An 18,368-nucleotide genomic window follows, 5' to 3' on the forward strand; every position below is an offset into this window, starting at 1 on the left:
TTAATGCCCATTCCTGGCTTCAGAGGTCTGGGGTGGGGTCCGAGATCTGAGATGATAAATGAATGCTGGTAGCACAGTGATGAGTGATTTTCCTGAAAGGAGGCAAAATATGGTCTATTCTGTTTGTTGATTCTATACCTTTTACATTTATTCTTTTGACATTTGGTCTGACCTTTGATTTCCACCCAGCTTTGGATTCAGAAACTACTTTAGAAAAAATTTCCATCTGTAAGATCTAACTTCAGTTTTAATCTGTGTAATATATCACCAAAATTTAAACCTGTCCTCTTTGGTCTCTTCCTTTTTATTTCTTCCCCCAATTCTGTTACGTGTCAATGACTAAATTCCATTTCCAATTTGGGATAAATTATTTTAAGTTCTGATGTAATAAGTGGATTCTACCAAATTGAAAAATTGCTATTGTGTGTATCTAAGTCCGTTTTCTGTTGTTAATAACACAATACCAAAGACTGAGAAAGTTACAGAGAAAAGAGGTATGTTTTGGCTCATGATTCTTGGCCAAGGTTGAAGGTTGTTTCTGGTGGTGGCCTTCTTATTGGCAGAGCAGGAAGCATAAGAGAGAACTAGCCAAACTGGCTTTTATGTTAAAACACTCTTAAGATAACCCATTCTCCATAAATGCATGAATTAATTCATTTTTGATCCTACTTCTGAATACCTCATAATGGGGGGTAAATTTAGCATGTGTTTAGGATGAGACAAACAATTTTTAGGTCCTAGCATTGTGGTACATTTATTACAATTTATGAACCAATTTTGCTGCATTATTATTCACTAAAGTCCATAGTTTACATTAGTGTATTATTGTGCTTTTTACATTCTCTGGGTTTTGACAGAGGTGTAATGATGCATCCACCATTACTGAATCCTAGGGAATAGTTTCACTGCCCTAAAGTCCCTTGTGCTGTACTTGGTTTTTGCTCTCCTGCTCCTACCACCTGTGGCAACCACTGATCTTTTTAATCTCATGTTTTGCACTTCTAGAGTGTGAATGGTTGGAATCATACGGTATGTAGCCCTTTTGCTTTTTACTCTAACTTCTTTCACTAGCATTATGCTTTTAAGGTTCTTTCTTGTCTTTTTGTGATTTTGATAATTGATTCTTTTTGCCAATTTTCCATTGTATGAATCTGTTCACCTATTGAAGGACATGTTAGTTGCTTCCAGGTTTTTCAATCATGAGTAAAGCTGTTGTAAATAACTATGTGCAGGTTTTTATGTGGTCATAAGTTTTCAACTCATTTGGGAAATATCATTTAGAATTATTTTGAAACACTTAAATGTTTTGTGTATTAAAATAAGTAATATAGCCAGGCAGGGTGATGCTTGCCTCTAATCCCAACATATCAGGAGGCTGAGACAGAGGATCACAAGTTCAAGGCCAGCCTTAGCAACTTAGTGAGACCTTATCTCAAAATTAAAAAGGGGGGTGGGGCTAGGGACTGGGGATGTAGCTCAAAACCAAAAAATAATGATAAAAATAAAATGGAGACTCTGGAGGCTGAGGCAGGAAGATTGTGAGTTCAAAGCCAGCTTCAGCAAAATTGAGATGCTTTGCAACTCAATGATACTCTGTCTCTAAATGAAATACAAAATAGGGCTGAGGATGCGGTTCAGTGGCCGAGTGCCCCTGAGTTCAATCCTTAGTATCCCCCAAAAAACCCCAAATAAAATGGATAATGTAGTTTGATCTATGTTAACTGATAATTTTACAAATACGTAAGAAATAATTTTTAGCTGCCACTCATGTACACACCTGCAGTCAAAAAGTGTCCAAACTAGTAGCATATTGGAGCATGGCACCATAAAGTTCAGTGCCTGAGCTTCCATGTGTTATTAAATGATTGGAGAGCTGATTTCTGAGTTCACAGATTTAATTGTTTCCATTTTTATCTTTTTTTAGTCTTAGACTCTCTTATTCTTTCCTTGATTTCAAGTGTTAAGTAATTTGAATCAAGGGATTGTTTTTGAGAGGAAGATACCCTATTGTGGTGATTTCATGTCATGAGGAAGGAAGGAACTGATTCTATAGATGTGTCTGAATTTGTAGGCAGACATCATGCATGCATTTAAATCCTTTTATTTTTTGGCATTATAAACTAGGCACTGAAATTTTTCTGAATGAAAGCCAGAGGGGAGTGACCTGGAGGATCTGGCTAATCCCCCTGAAAGGATGGTAAAGGGAGTCACAATCTCAGGTTCACCTCTAGCCAGTTCTCCATAGCTGTCACTTACTTGTTGAAAACTTTGTATTTATTTGTACTAACCACGTTAAGAACAGCAGATGGTTATCCATGGGGCTGAGACAACTGGATGTACTTTTAGGAAAATAGCTTCTCAGCTGCTTTACCTTGTCTTCCACTTTTGAAATTTGATTTCTTTTCTCCCTTGTAGGTCCATGAGGGACCTACAAGGGAGAAAAGGAACTCATCCCTATTTTAGTTGTCAGAAAACATATTGGAAAGAAAAAAAGTAGAGCAAAACAGACTTTAAGAAAACAAACAGCATTCATTGAAATACTGCTTTTGATGTTGCTATATTTACTGATTTGGATATATTAGGAGTTTTTGAAACTGAGTTTGCTTGAATGTATTTGATTGGCTGACTTTTTATAATAGCATAAAAATAGCATTAGTCCAGGAGCTAAGAGGCCAGTTTTTGAATCAGTTTGTAGTTTCTTGGTTTTCTGATATTTGTACTGCCCATTTGACTGTGGTATTTCAGGTTTCTTCTTGTATGCAGTGAGGGAGCTCAGGGTAGGTAGGTATATAAGTCTATTTTTTCCTGAATAATTATGAGATATCTCCTATCTGTGTAAAGTGCTTTTGCAAGATCCAAGTTTCCAGACCAGTTGAGAGATAGGAATAATGCTTGTGGTTGGACACATTAGTTATGACTGGACTCAGAGCAGAACACACCTGTGAATAAGAGTCAGATTATCAAATGGGAGGTTCAGGGGTGAGAGAAAGGATGACAGTTGGAAACTGAGAAGGTAATTGCAATTAGAAAAGATATTTCAGCTGGTACAACATTTAGGACTGATTTTTGTTTGTTTGTTTTTTGGTACTGGGGATTGAATTCAGGGGCACTCAACCACTAAGCTACATCCCCAGCTCTATTTTGTATTTTTATTTAGAGTCAGGGTCTCACTGAGTTGCTTAGCGCCTCACCTGTTGCTGAGGGCTGGCTTTGAACTTGCGATCCTTCTGCCTCAGCTTCCTGAGCCGCTGAGCTGATTTTTATTTAGGATTAATAGTATATATTGTTTATTGAGAATTTGCTCATTGAGCTCATCCTTGTATACTTTATAAGGACATTTTGAATGAATGAATGGATGACTGAGCACACACTTTACATTTAATGAATCCTGGAGTGAAGCACTAAACTGAAATCTTAGAAGTATTTAGATTAATTTCAAAGTCACCTAATTAGCTTTGACTTAGAGAGTTTTTGATGAACTGACAGCTTTTCTCTGTTTCCATTCCTATAAGCCTCAGGGCTTACATTTAAAAGAGAGTTGTCATGAAATCCAGTAGCATCTGCACTCTTTGGTCTCTCACCACATGGCTGGAGTGCTCATCTAGGAGGCGGGTCATGGGCTTCAGGACCACCAGCACTCCAGAGCACACTGTCAGTTGGGTGTTCAGTTATAACAGGGCAGTGGCCTTTCTTATTTTCTTTAGGTTAGGGCTTCTGTTTGTTTACCTGCTCTACCCTTCAAATTGTGTCTGCTGCTAGGAAAATAGGAATAACCTTTAAAAGATAATATGTATTTGACAGTGAATACTAAAACTAGGTTCTGACATAATTTGTTGGCCTCTCAGCATCACCAGTTGCTGTGTGTGCGCGGAGGACCGAGCTAGCTCGCAATAAACACCTCTTTGCTGCTTACATCGATCTTGGGTCTCTGGTGGTCTTTTGGGGGTCCCGAATTTGAGCATAACAATCTCATGGTACTTTTCCATTTCAATACCCCTAAAGTGTGTTGCTTCTAGTCAATAGACTAATGTCTTTAAAGCCCACTGGAAAAAAGAAGTAGAAACTGACATAATTTGTTATTATAATTGATGGAAGCTCTTGAAAGTTATTGCCCAAACAGAATCTTAACAACAACAATGACTGATTGCCAATACTGCTAGCACGTCAGCAAATCACTGTCTTACTAGTTGACCTTGTTCACCTCTATACTTCTCCTTATTCCTCCTTCCACACTGTACTGTTTGGAGGGAGTTGTGTACATTCCACACTTAATGAGGGAGGGGTTACACCCTCTCTCTTTAGGGCAAGGTATCTAGGTAACCTATTCAGAATTCTTCTGCATGGGAATTTGTCTCCTCCATTATTTTTTAATCATATGTAATAGTATGGACTCAAAGATTTAGCATTATAAATCCAATACTGTGTTATTTTGTTGCTGAAATTATTCCAACTTTGGACTTGGGGTGCTCTTTCAGTTGACTCCTGTGTTTCTTTGATACGTCTCCATCAGTGTGGGTTTGAGTTTTGTTTTTGTTTTTTGAGTACATCCTTACCTTCTTGACACTATAAGATGCTCCAAGCTCATCTTGAATATTTCTTCCAGTCTGAGAACCAGCCATTTCTCCCAGTAGCCCTCATTCCTTTGATTGCAGAATGGAATTATGGATGAACATCTGGGCCTTAGGTGTACTGTTGCTAGTGGGATGCTGTTTCCTTTAGCCCTCTCAGATGACAGGAAAAAAAAAATGTGTGTATTAACTTGTGTATATGCACATATTTATAATATACATTTCCAGATATTACCATTTGTGTTTATATTAAGCTAAAATTGATTCTTAAACCTTCAAGCCCTTATTTATCTATAAATTCCCACTGTAACAGTGAGAAACCTGCCTCCTATCAGCCACCATCCATATACTTAATTGTTCAGTTCCAGATGCTCATATAGCAGTGTCAGACTGTCAGTCTAGACCCTCACTGGAAGCAGCCTTCTCAGATGGAGCGCCACCTTAGATGCTGTTCGTTTGCCTTTGTTCCTGTAGCACCTTTCAGTGAGATTGTTTCACACTTGTGTAATCTAGCTAGATTCTCTCACCACAGCCTGTGTGCCTTCATGGTTCTCCAGTCTCCCAAGTAATTTTTTTAGAAATTTGCATACATTTAGATTTATTTTTTGTGTTGCAAAGTTCTGTGGTTTGGATAAATACATAATGTGACTTCTTTACTGCTACAGTATCATATATATAGAATCATTTTACCACTTAAAAGGCCTGTTTGATCTATTCATCCTTCCCTAGTACTCCCAAACTCTGGAAACATTGATCTTTTTACTGGTCTCTGCTTTTTCCTTTTATGGATTCCAGGTGAATTTGTGCATGTTGTAACCTTTCAGACTCACATCTTTCACCTAGCAATATGCATCTGAAGCTTCTTCATTGTGTGTGTGCATGTGTCTGCCTTGAGAGCTTCCTTCTTCTTATTGCTGAATACTGTTCCATTGTATGGATGGACCGAAGTTTGTTTTCCATTCACCTATTGAAGGTTATCTTGGTTGTTTCCAGTTTTGAACAGCTGTGAGTAAAACAGTTATAAACATTCACTTTCAAGGATTTGGGTTTTTGTATGACACAAGTTTTCAAACTAGAATAACATCTAGGAGTGTGGTTGCTGTTTTGTATGGTAAAGGGTAGTTTAGTTTTATAAGAAATTTGAAAAGTGCCATACCACTTTACATGAGGATTCTGTTGCTCTTGGTCTTTATCAGCATTTGGCACTGTTTTTGGATTTCAGCCATTCTAATAGTTGTATAGCACTCATCATTATTATTTTAATTTGGAATTCCCTAATGACAAATGATGCTGAACATCTTTTCATATGCTTAGTTGCCATCTGTACATTTTTTTTCAGTTAAGTGTTGTTCATATCTTTGCTCATTTTAAAAAAGGGTTTTGTTTTTATTGTTGAATTAAAAAAAATTTGTGTATTTTGAGAGTACTAATCCTTTATCAGACAAATCTTCTGTAGTATTTTCTTTCACTCCGTGGCTTTACTTTTTATTCTTTTTATTCAACATGTTTTTTTATAAATTTTTATAAAGTGCAACTTACTAGCTCTTTACTTTGATGGATTGTGCTTTTGGTATTGTATCTAAAAATGTTCTCAAACCCACAGTTGCTGAGATTATATCTTCTAGATATGTAATACAGAAAATTTTACAGATTTGAAATTTACATTTAGGTCTGCAATCCATTTTGAGGAGACGATGATGATGATGATGATGATGATTTTGGATACCAGGAATTGAACTTGGGGGTTGGCACTCGACCACTGTATGTCATTTAGAGACAGGATCTCTCTGAATTGCTGAATGTCTTGCTAAATTGCTGAGGTTGGCTTTGAATTTGCCATCTCCTTCCTCAGCCTCTCGAGCCACTGGGATTACAGGCGTGAGACCACCATGCCCAGCTTAAGTTAATTTTTGTGAAAGGTGTAAGTTGTCTAGATTTTTTTTTTTTTTGTTTTGCATATGGATGTCCAGTTGTTAAAGCACCATTGTTGTAAAGACTATCCTTTCTCTATTGAATTATGTTTACTCCTTGGTCAAAGATCGCTTCACTGTATTTCTGTAGATGTGTTATGTTCTGTTGATCTATTTATCTCATACTTTGTCAGGACTACCATGCTGTCTTGATTATTATAGCTTTGTGGTTGAGCCCTGATATGGGCTAGCATCAGCCCTTCAGCTTTGTTCTTCAGTATTGGGTTGGCTATTCTGGGTCTTTTGTCTCTCTCTATAAACTTTAGAAATGAGTTTGTCAGTATCCCTTAAACAGCTTGCTCTGATTTTGATAGGGATTGCACTCTGTATAGATCAACTTGAGAAGAACTGACATCTTGACAATGTTGAGTCTTCCAATCGATGAACAAATATTTTTCCTTTTACTTAGGTCTTCTTTGATTCCTTCTGTAAGAGTTTTATGGTTTTCTTCATATAGATTCTGTACATGTTTTGTTAGATTTAAACCTGGATTTTTTTTCATGGTTTAATTAATGATTCGTGTTTTTAATTTCAATCCTAGACATTGCTGATATATAGGAAATTATGTATATATCAGCAATTAGGCTCATATTCTGTTACTTTTTAATGATTGCTAATAACGAATATTCTAGTTTTTCTTTTAGTTCTTTGTGATTTTTTTTACATAGACAGTTATGCCATCTATAAATAGATTTTTTTTCCTCTTCCCATTTTGAATACTTTTATTTTCTTTTCTTGTCTCATGGTACTAGCTAGGATTTCAAGTCTGATGTTGAATAAGAGTTGGGGGAGAGGATTTTCCTGCCTAGTTCATGATCTTAAGTAGGGGAAAGCATCTAGTTTCTTATTAAGTATGATACTAGCTGTAGGGTTTTTTGTGTATATTTGATATCAAGTTGAACAAGTTCCCCATTTGTATGAATTTTTAGTTATGAATAGCTGTTAGATTTTTGTTAAACATATTTCCTGCTTCAGTTGATATGATTATATTATTTTTCTTGTTTTAGCCTCATGGATAGGATGGATTACATTGATTACTTTCCTTCCTCCCTCTCTTTTAATGATTGCTTTTCTTATTCTAACCAGCCTCAAATACCTAGAATAAATTACTCTTGTTCATAACATATAATTCTTTCTGTACATTGTTGGATTGAATTTGCTGATATTTGTTTACAAGAAATATTGAATTATATTCTTTTTTTTTCCCTAGTTTGGGTATTAGCAAACCTGCTCTTTTTATTTTTCTCTATTCCTCCCCCGCCTTTGCCAATGTACATTTTTTGTGGTTTTAAATATATGAAAATGATATACCAGACATTTGTATTTGTTCACTTGTTAATTTCTAATATTTACAAACTCTATTATAAAGACTTTAATGTTGCTTCATAAATTTTATTTTATGATTTTTATGTCAATAGTTATATTTAAAATCGTGTTATTTTATAATGTGAAATGCCTATTAGCTGAATTTACAAAAAAAATATATTTATATATGTATATATATATATATATATACACACACACACACACACACACACACACTCTCTCTCTGAAATTTCAGCATTTCTTCTTTGTGGTTATAGTTGCATTATGATAATTATGAGGAAACCTTTTTCACCTTTAGCTAACAAGAAGTACCCATAGCTCTTTGTCTGTACACAGGAACTTTTACCTGGAACAAGTAATGGGGTCATGTGGCTTCTCAGTGGTGTGGTTATCAGAGAACCGGCCTGGTTGGCCTAATGGGAGCGCTTCTCCTGTTCTCACCCAGCCCTCTATGTTGTTTGTCTCCCACACATAATTTCCATTCAACCTACATGTGGAACAAAAGAATATAGTTTCATAGTAATTCACTTAACCTGTGTATTTCTCACTGTCAAATATAAAACAAGTAAGTTGAGGAAAACTTAAGTTGATTTCTTAGTGTCTTTTGATTTTTTTTTGAATGCATTTTAATTGACACATTGTAATTATACACATTTATGAGATACCATGTAATGTTTGAAAACAAGGTACATAGTGTATAATGATCTAATTAGGATAATTGGCATATCTGCCATATCACCTTAGACATTACATTTCTTTGTTGAGATGATGTAGAATTATGTAAAATCCTCTCTACTAGCTGTTTTGAAATACTTGTTTAATTATTGTCAGCCATAGTTAACCTGCTGTGCTGTAGCACTTTTTTCTCTCGTGGTACTATGGGTTGAACCAGGTCCTCGGGCATGCTAGGCAGGCGTACACCATTGAGCCATGTCCCCAGCCTTGTGCTATAGAGCTTTTCAAGTTATTCCCCCTGGCCAGCTGCAACCCCATCCTTGGTAACCGTACTCTCCATCTCACCTTTTCTTGATTTTACTTTTCATTCTTTTGTTCCATCAGTTTTCTACAAGTTAAAAGGTTTGCTATTTAACATAGTGTGTAACTGGGGAAGGTGAAGGCAACAAAGACGGACATTTTAGGACTTATTTAACTTAGTAAAATACAAGTCTGCTAGATTAATTATGAGATTTTTTTAAATATAAGGAAAAATGGCAAACTTCATGTTTGTGTATCTGTTTTTCATAGGCAGAGTATCCCCCTAATGGACCAGAGTGTGGTTATGGCTCCTTTCACCAGCAGTACTGGCTTGATGGGAAGATCATTGCTGTGGGGGTGATTGACATCCTTCCATACTGTGTTTCATCTGTGTATTTGTACTATGATCCTGATTATTCATTTCTGTCACTGGGTGTCTACTCTGCTTTAAGGTAAGGTTGCTTTTTGCATTACATAGAACTTCAAGTGATTACTCATCAGATTAGATTTTATTATATAACAGTAGAAATCTTACTTGACAGTATAATAATTTGTTGGTATGGTTAGCCTCTTAGTCTATTTTGGGATTAAAAGTACCACTGTTAGAACTGATGCCATTGTTTGATGGTCACTATCTAGCTTTTTAATGTTCCATGCACTCTGAAGTGTATAAGAAACTAGTGTATTCAGTGATGCTTTTGTTGCATTTACTTAGGCACCTCCAGCAGAACCACTTATCTATCTTAGATAAGTTTATATATATATATATATATATATATATATATATATATATATATATATATTTATACCCTTATCATCACTGTCATATATATTCACTGTTAATTAAAAGTCATTAATGTGTAAATGGATTAAAACAGTATGATTCTGCTTAAAGAAATCTAGTTACAGAGTCACTTGCTTAAGGCCAGGGACATGTTCTGAGAAGTGCCTTGTTAGGAACTCTGTACGAACTTGATAAAGGGTACTTAACACAAACTAAGATGGCTGCAGTGTCACTAGGTGGTGTAATCTTTTGGGACCACTGTCACGTATGTAGTCCTTGGGTGACTAAAATGTCATTATGGGGCACCTTGACTGAGTATATGGAACAGGAACCAGGAATTCCTGGCTGACCGAATCTCTCATCCTCATCTGAGGATGATTTCCCTATGGTGTCCATGCTGCAAACATGTAATGCAGCACGAGCATTTCCAGTGGTAAGGAGATTGAGATCTTTATGAGAATATTTGTTCCTATTTTTATTCTTGCTTTCCTGTATGTATATGTGTAAAGAGCAGGAGAGGAAAATAGGGAAATTTTTTTTTTTTTTTGGTGTGGGAGTACTTGAGTCTCTTTTTCTCCTGTAATTTTCTCTTTTTATTTCCCATTCTTTATGTTGATGGTCATATTTTTACATCATGGTAAAATGTACTGCTAGATTATTTTGTGTATGTGTACTTTTTTCTGAATTATACAAATAGAAGAGTTGATGTTTTTATCTAAATCATCAATTTGATTTAAAACATTTCTCATTGATGCATATTAATTATACAGAATGGTGGGTTTTCATTGTGATATATTTATACATGCACATACCATAATTGGATCAGTTTTACTCCCCAGTACCTCCCCTTTCCTTCCCCCCTTCCCTTTCCCTGACCTTCTTCCTCTGCCCTATTGGTCTGCCTTGTGTTTTCGTGAGATCATTTTTTTTTTCTTTTTCTTTTCTTTACCCTTCTTTTTTTTTCTTCCATGAGAGAAAACAATAGGACTCTTGACTTTCTGAGTCTGACTTACTTTGCTTAACAAAATGCTTTCCAGTTCCATCCTTTTTTTCTGCAAATGATATAATTTTGCTCGTCTTTATGGTTGAATAAAACTGCATTGTGTATACATGCCTGAAACTTCTTGCATTGTCTCACACGTGAGCTTTTAGGAGACACCTTGCATCCAAACTAGTGCCACATTTTTTAGCTCATTCATCTGTTGACAGATTCCTAGACTGGAACTTAGCTATTATGAATTGTGCTTCTATTAAATGTGAGAATGCACATTACCTCTAGAGTATGCTGTTTTGAGTTCTTCTGGATGGATACCAAGGAGTGATACAGCTGAATCATGCGGTAGTTCCATATTTAGTTTTTTGAGAGACCTCCATGCTGACTTCCATACTGGCTATTCTACTGTGTATTTCCACCAACAGTGTATCAGGGGTCCTTTTCCCTGCTCCCTCACCAGCGTTTATTGTTATTTGTATTTTTCATGATTGCCATTCTGACTGGAGTAAGATGAAGCCTCAGTGTAGTTTTGATTTGCATTTTCCTGATGGCTAAACAGTTGAACATTTGTACTTACTTTGAGAAGTGTTTGTTTGGTCAGTAATTCCCTTATTTGAATTTTTTTGTTGTTGTTGTTGAAGCATTTCCCTTAAGTTTTTCTGTAACAGTTTCAAAGTTTCTGGTTTTATTCATAGGTCTTTGATCCATTTTGAGTTGACTTTTGAGCAGGGTGAGAGATAGCAATCTAGGTTTTTTCGATTACATATGGATATCCAGTTTTCCCAACACTGTTTGTTAAAGAGATTGTCTTTTCTCCAATGTATGTTTTTTGGTACATTTGTCAAAAATCAGATGACTATATCTGTAGGTTTGTCTCTGTCTTCAGTTTTGTTTCATGGTTCTGTGTGTCTTTTTTATGCCAGTATCATTCTTTTTTTGTTACTATAACTCTGTAATATAATTTAAAATTGAGTATTGTGATTCTTCCAGGATTGCTCTTTTTGGTTAGAAATATCTTGGCTATTCTGGGTCTTTTATTCTTTCAGATGAGTTTTATGACTTCCCCCTCTCCTTGTTCTGTGAAGACTATCATTGGTATTTTGATGGGGATCACATTTAACCTCTGAATCACTTTTGGTTAACATGGCTGTTTTTTCCAAGGTTCAATAGTGTTTGTTATTTAATCTTACATTTCAGTTATCTTTTTAAAAATTTTTAAAATTTTTGAAACTAGTTATGCATGACAGTAGCATGCATTTATGTACTTTGGTATATCATACATAGAGGGGATATAATTTCTCATTTTTTAAAAACCTTATTCTTTTTTTGGTGGGGTTCTTTTTTTGGTCTTTTTTGGAACTGGAGGTCGAACCCAGGGCTTTGCGAATGCAAGGCAGACACTTTGCCGCTGAGCTACATCCCAGCCCAATTTCTCATTTTTTTGAGTGTACATGTTGTAGAATCATGGTCATGTGGTCACATATACACATACAGTAATAATGTCTGTTTCATTCTACTATCTTTCCTATCCCCACGTCTCCTCTCCTCCCTTCCCATCACTTCCCTCTACTTAATCTGAGGTAATGCTATTCTTTCCTAGTGCCCCCCGCCTGATTGTGAATTAGCATCCACATAGTAGAGAAAACAATTGGCCTTTGGTTTTGTGGGATTGGCTTATTTCACTTAGCATGATATTCTTCAACTCCAATCATTTATTGTCAAATGCCATAATTTCATTCTTCTTTAAAGCTGAGTAATATTCTATTGAGTATGTACATTTTCTTTATCCATTCATCTATTGAGGGACACCTAGATTGGTTCCATAGTCCTGCTATTGTGAATTGAGCTGCTATAAACATTGATATGGCTGCATTTCTATAGTATGCTGATTTTAAGTCCTTTGGGTATAAACCAAGGAGTGGGATAGCTGGGGTCAAATGGTGTTCCATTCCCAATTTTCTGAGGAATCTTCATACTGCCTTCCATAGTGGTTGCACCAGTTTGCAGTCCCACCAGCAATGTATGAGTGTACCTTTTTCTCCACATCCTTGCCAACATTTATTGTTGCCTGTATTCTTGATGATTGCCATTCTGACAGGAGTGAGATGAAATCTTAGAATTGTTTTGATTTGCATTTTTTTTTTCAGTTGCTAGAGATGTTGAACACTTTTCATATATTTGTTGATCAATTGTATTTCTTCTTCTGTGAAGTGTCTGTTCAGTTCCTTGGCCCATTTATTGATTGGGTTATTTGTTTTTTTGTTGTTAAGTTTTTTGAGTTCTTATATATCCTAGAGATTAATGATGCTATTAATTCTTCCTACTTTTGAACATAAGAGTTCTTTCCATCTTTTAGTGTCTTCTATTTCTTTATTCAGTGTTCTGTAGATTTCCCCATAGAAGTCTTTCACTTCTTTGTTTAAATTTATTCCTGTGTGTGTGTGTAGAGAGAGAGAGAAAGAGAGAGAGATAGAGATAGATATGAGGCTGGAATGGATTTGTTTTCTTTTTTTCTTTCTCATTGGATTCATTACTTGTGTATAGAAAAACCATTGATTTTTGTATGTTGATTGTGTATCCTACCACTTTGCTGAATGTCCTTATCAGATCTAGAGCCTTTATGGTCTTTTGCAGGTTATCATGTCATCTACAAATAGGGATCATTTAATTTCTTCCTGTTCTTTTATTTCTTCTTTCTTCCTTTTATTTCTTTCTTTTGCTTAATTGCTTTGGCTAAAATTTCAAGTACTATATTGAATAGACATTCTTGTCTTGCTCCTGACTTAAGAGGAAATGCTTTCAGTTTTTCCCCATTCAATATGATATTGGCTTCAGGTTGGTTGTATTTAGCCTATATTATGTTTAGATAAAAGTCCTTAGTTTTTTTAAGGGCTTTTTTCATGAAGAGGTGTTAATTTTTGTCCAAGGCTTTTTCTCCATCTATTGAGATCATCATGTGGTTTCTTACCTCAGTTCTACTTATGGGGTGTTTTACATTTATCAATTTGTGAATATTGAAAAATCCTTGTATCCGTGGGATGAAACCACCTTGATCATGATGTATGATATTTTTGATGTGTTGTTGAATTTGCTTTATAAGTTGATATGGTTTGGATGTGAGGTGTCCCCCAGAAGCTTACCTGTGAGACAATGCAAGAAGGTTCAGAGGAGACACGATTGGGTTGTGAGAGTTTTAACCCAATCAGTGAATTAATGCCATGATGGGGATTAATTGAGTGGTAACTGAAGTGACAGGGTGTGGCTGGAGGAGATGGGCATTGGGGGGCATAGGTTTGAGGTATATATTTTGTATCTGGCAAGTGGAGTCTATGCTTCCTGATCACCATGTGAGCTGCTTCCCTTCACCATACTCTTCCACCATGATGTTCCCAAGGAATGGAGCTGGCTGTCTATGGACTGAGACTGTTCAAATCATATGCCTCCAAATAAACTTTTCCTTCTCTACAATAGTTCTAGTCAAATCTTTTAGTCACAGTGGTGAGAAAGCTGACTAAAACACATTTTGTTAAGGATTTTTGTACTTACGTTCATCAAGGATATTTTCTTTTCTTGATTTGTTTTCATCTGGTTTGGTATAGGTCATTCTGGTTTTGTAGAATAAGGCGCCCTGATGTTAGTTCTTCTTTAAAGAACTTGTACAATTCAATTGTGAATTCATTTGGTCCTAAGTTATTCTTTATTGAAAGAGTTTTTATTACTGCTTCAATCTCATTGCTTTTTATTGGTCTTTTTAGGTTTCCTGTGTCCTCTGGGTTCAGTTTTGGTAGGTCTAGAAATTTGTCCCTTTTTTTCTAGAATTTCAAAATAATCCCTAATGATACTGTGGATTTCAACTGTTGTACCACTGATGTCTGTTGTAAATCCCTTTTCTTGTCTCTATTTTTATTTATTTGGGTTTTCTCACTCTCTTTTGGTTAAGGGTTTATCAATCTTGTTTATCTTTTCAAAAAATGAATTTTGTGTTGAATCTTTGTAGTTTTTTAAATTATGGTTTTCATTAATTTCAACTCTGGTCTTTATAATTTCTTTCTATGGTGTAGAGATTGACTTGTTATTGTTTTACTAAGATCTTGAGATGTATCGTTAGGTTATTTATTTGAGATTTTTCTGATTTTTCAAATGTAGGCACTCATAGCTATATACTTTCCTCTGGGGACTTTGTGGTATCTCATAGTTTCTAATATGTTGTGTTTCTATTCTTGTTTGAGTCTAAGAATTTTTAAATTTTTCCTCTGATTATTTGATGATCTGCTCATCATTCAAAAGTGTATTATTCAATCTCCATGTATTTATATAGAGTTTCTGTAGTTTTTCTTGCTGTTGATTTATAATTTCATAAGATTATGTTTGGATTAGATGCAAGAAATTATTTCAGCTTCTTTTTATTTGCTAAGAATTGCTTTGTTGCTTAAAATTTGATCTGTTAGAAAACTGTGAGTAGCTGAAAAGAAAGTATATTCAACTGTTGTTGAGTGAAATATTTTGTAAATGTGTTAAGTTCATTTGATCTATATCTTGTTTTAACTCTGTAGTAACTTTGTTGATTTCAGTTTTGAGATAGGTGTATTGAAATCACCCACAATTATTATATTGGGGCATATCTGAGCATTTATGTTGAGTAGTGTATGTTTGGGGCATAAATATTTACCACTGTTCTATCTTGTTGAATTGTTCCCCTTACCAATATGTAGCGGTGACCTTTTTTGTCCCTTCTAATTTTGCTTGCCTTTGGATTCCCATTTGTAATTGTATATAATTTTCCATCCTTTTACTTTCAGTCTGGATGTCTTTGCCTGTGAGGTGTGTTTTGCAGGCAACATGCAATTATATCTTGTTTTTTAATTCAGTCTGTCAGTCTATGCCTATGAATTGAAGATTTGAGAGTATTTACATTGTTTTTATAGAGAGGTATGTATTATTTCCTGACATTTTGTCTTAATGTTTGATTTGATCCTAATTCTCATTTGCCTATTTCTTCTTCTAATGAGATTTATTCCTCTTTTTTTTTAAATTATTTTTTTAGTTGTAATTGAACACAATATCTTTATTTTATTTATTTATGTGGTGCCGAGGATCGAACCCAGGACCTGGAACTTCCTAGGCGAGCACTCTACCGCTGAGCCCCAGCCCCCAATGTGGCTTCTTTTTTTTTTTTTTTCTTTTGAGAGAGAGAGAAAGAGAATTTTTTAATATCTATTTTTTAGTTTTCGGCCAACACAACACCTTTGTTTGTATGTGGTGCTGAGGATCGAACCCGGGCCGCACGCATGCCAGGCGAGCGCTCTACCGCTTGAGCCACATCCCCAGCCCCGAGATTTATTTCTCTTGATCTCTCTTGGTTGTTTTTATCTTCTTGTGTGTATAGAATTTCTTTAAATATTCTCTGCAGTGTTCTGTAGAAGTCAAGAATTTTTTTAGTTTATGCTTATCTTGGAATTTTAAAATTTCTCCTTTGATTCTGATTTAAAATTTCTCCTTTGATGCTGATTGTGGCAGTCTAGCTTGGCTGTTATTTTCTCTGAGGACTTGAAATACAAGTCCTCCTGGCCTTTAGGATTTCTGTGAAAAACCTGCTGTTATTCTGATTGGTTTGGAGTTTCTCTCTTGCAGCTTTAAAAATTCTTTCTTTGTTCTTGTTTTTTTCTTTTTTCATTTTAACTATAATGTGTCTCAGACTATTTTTTGGTTTTGTCTATTTGAGGTTTTAAATGCCTCCAACATCTGAATGTTCATCTCATTTCCCAGGTTTGGAAGATTTTCTATTGTCAGTGTCATTAGCCTGTTTGTCTCCTTTAATACCTATAAGCCTTAAGTTAACTTTCTTAATGTTGTCCCAGAATTCTTGAATATTGTGATCACAGTTTCTTATTACTTTTTGTCTTTTGCCATCTGAATATAGAATTTTTTGCACTATTTTTTAAGAATATCTCTTTATTGAAATGCTCTTTCATATCCTTTATTTTTATCCCTTAGTTTATTTTTTAGATTTTAAAAACTAATTGATAATTCTAGTAGCCAACTTTTTGAATTATTTTTTCTCTGTTTCTGTACTGAGATTGGTCCATCTTCTACAGTGGATCTATTCCACTGTTATGCGAGGGTCTGTTTAGTGAAGTGCTTTCTGTTATGCTTTGTCTTCTGTGCCAGGGGTACATCTCTGTGTGAAAGCACCCACTCAGCCTGTTCATGGTGCTGTATCATCAGTCCTGTACCTGTTGCTTCTTGAGAGCAAACCATATTCTAACAAGCATAAAAACTTAAATTTAAAAATTTCCCTACAACCCACTAGTCCAGAAATGGAAAGAATTTAACACCATATATTAGCCTGGAAAGTTAGTTTTATTTAATTTGTTTTTATGTGGTTCTGGGCATTGAACCCAGTGTCTCACATATGCTAGGTAAACGCTCTATCACTGAACTACAGCCCCAGCCCCTGGAAAGGTAGTTTTAAAGAAAGAAAGGTGGTATTAAGCTAAAAAGGACATGAGAGTAAAAGACAAAGGAAAAGATGTAGAAAAGGAAAAATAATAGCAAGTGGAGGAGGGAAGAGGCAAAAAAAGGAAAATTAGGGAGAGAAAAAAATGAGGGAAAGAGTGTAGAAAAGAGAAAGACAAAGAACAGCTAAATTCAGATAACAATTTACCATATTAAAATGAATGGCAGAGGATTGGGGCTGGGGCTCAGCACTCAAGTACTCTCGTAGCACGTGCGAGGCACTGAGTTCCATCCTCAGCACCACATAAAAATAAATTAAAAAAATAAAGGTATTGTGTCCAACTACAACTTAAAAAATAAAAATAATAATAATAAAAAAAGATTTAGCCTCAAAAGTGACATGCCATCACTTAAAAAAAGGGGGTGGGGATGAGAGAAAAGAAAATTGGTGTGAGTAAAAAGAGAGATAAAGGATGTAGAAAAGAGGAAGAAAACAAAGGAGGAATAAATCAATTTCAAATTACAGCAATAAATCCAAACATATTATAACATTAAAAAAAAAATACAAAGCTGGGCATGATGTTGCACACCTGTTATCCCAGTGACTTGGAGGCTGTGACAGGAGGATCGCAAGGTCAAGGTCAGCCTAGGCAACTTGGCGAGCCCCTGTCTCAAAAAATAAGAAGAGCAGAGTGTGTCGTTCAATGGTAGAGCACCCCTGGGTTCTATCCCAGCATCGCCCCCCCCCCCCCATATAGTACTTTTAATAACACAACTGGAAACAATATACCTTTCTTCACTTTGAATTGAATTACATCTTAGTGGGATGGGTTTGAGGGGAAGCATCAGCTTACTGTTCAATCCCCAATACCAAAAAATTAAAAAAAAAAAAAAATAAACACAGGGAAGGGAGAGGTAAGGGCAGTTGAATAAGAAAAACCTAGGAGAGAAAAAAGAGAGGGAGAGAGTATAAAAGTGAAAATAAAAATAGAGAAAAGGATTCCAGTTAACACATTACAACACTAAAGAAAAAAATACATAAAATTTGATTACAGTATTTAGTGTCAAATAATGGGGGGATCTACCTATTACCAGAAGATAATTCCAGTAAAATGAAAAAAGTAAACATTGAAGAGTCTAAAATTAATCCTTTCTGAGGTATTTGAGATAAAGGAATTTCTTATTGGGCCTTCCATCTTTGGATTACACCAGGTGTCAGGGGCATGGTAGATGCCCAAGTCTTGACCGCATGACCTGTGAGTGTCTCTGGGCTTGGAGCTAGCGACCATACTGCT

The 18,368-nt window shown here is 35.5% G+C and overlaps 1 protein-coding gene across 8 annotated transcripts in view; it reads left to right on the forward strand.

Moving 5' to 3' along the window:
- The window catches only part of Ate1 (arginyltransferase 1), a 145,430-nt gene that overhangs the window by 50,939 nt on the left and 76,123 nt on the right, over positions 1 to 18,368 (forward strand). For all 8 annotated transcript variants that reach the window (XM_027929968.2, XM_027929973.2, XM_027929972.2 and 5 more), the window contains one exon: positions 9,110 to 9,291. In XM_027929968.2, coding sequence (XP_027785769.2) covers positions 9,110 to 9,291 — 182 coding nt within the window. The remainder of the gene's footprint in view (positions 1 to 9,109; positions 9,292 to 18,368) is intronic.

This window comes from Marmota flaviventris, chromosome 4, assembly GCF_047511675.1.
Source record: "Marmota flaviventris isolate mMarFla1 chromosome 4, mMarFla1.hap1, whole genome shotgun sequence".
NCBI classification, from domain to species: domain Eukaryota; kingdom Metazoa; phylum Chordata; class Mammalia; order Rodentia; family Sciuridae; genus Marmota; species Marmota flaviventris.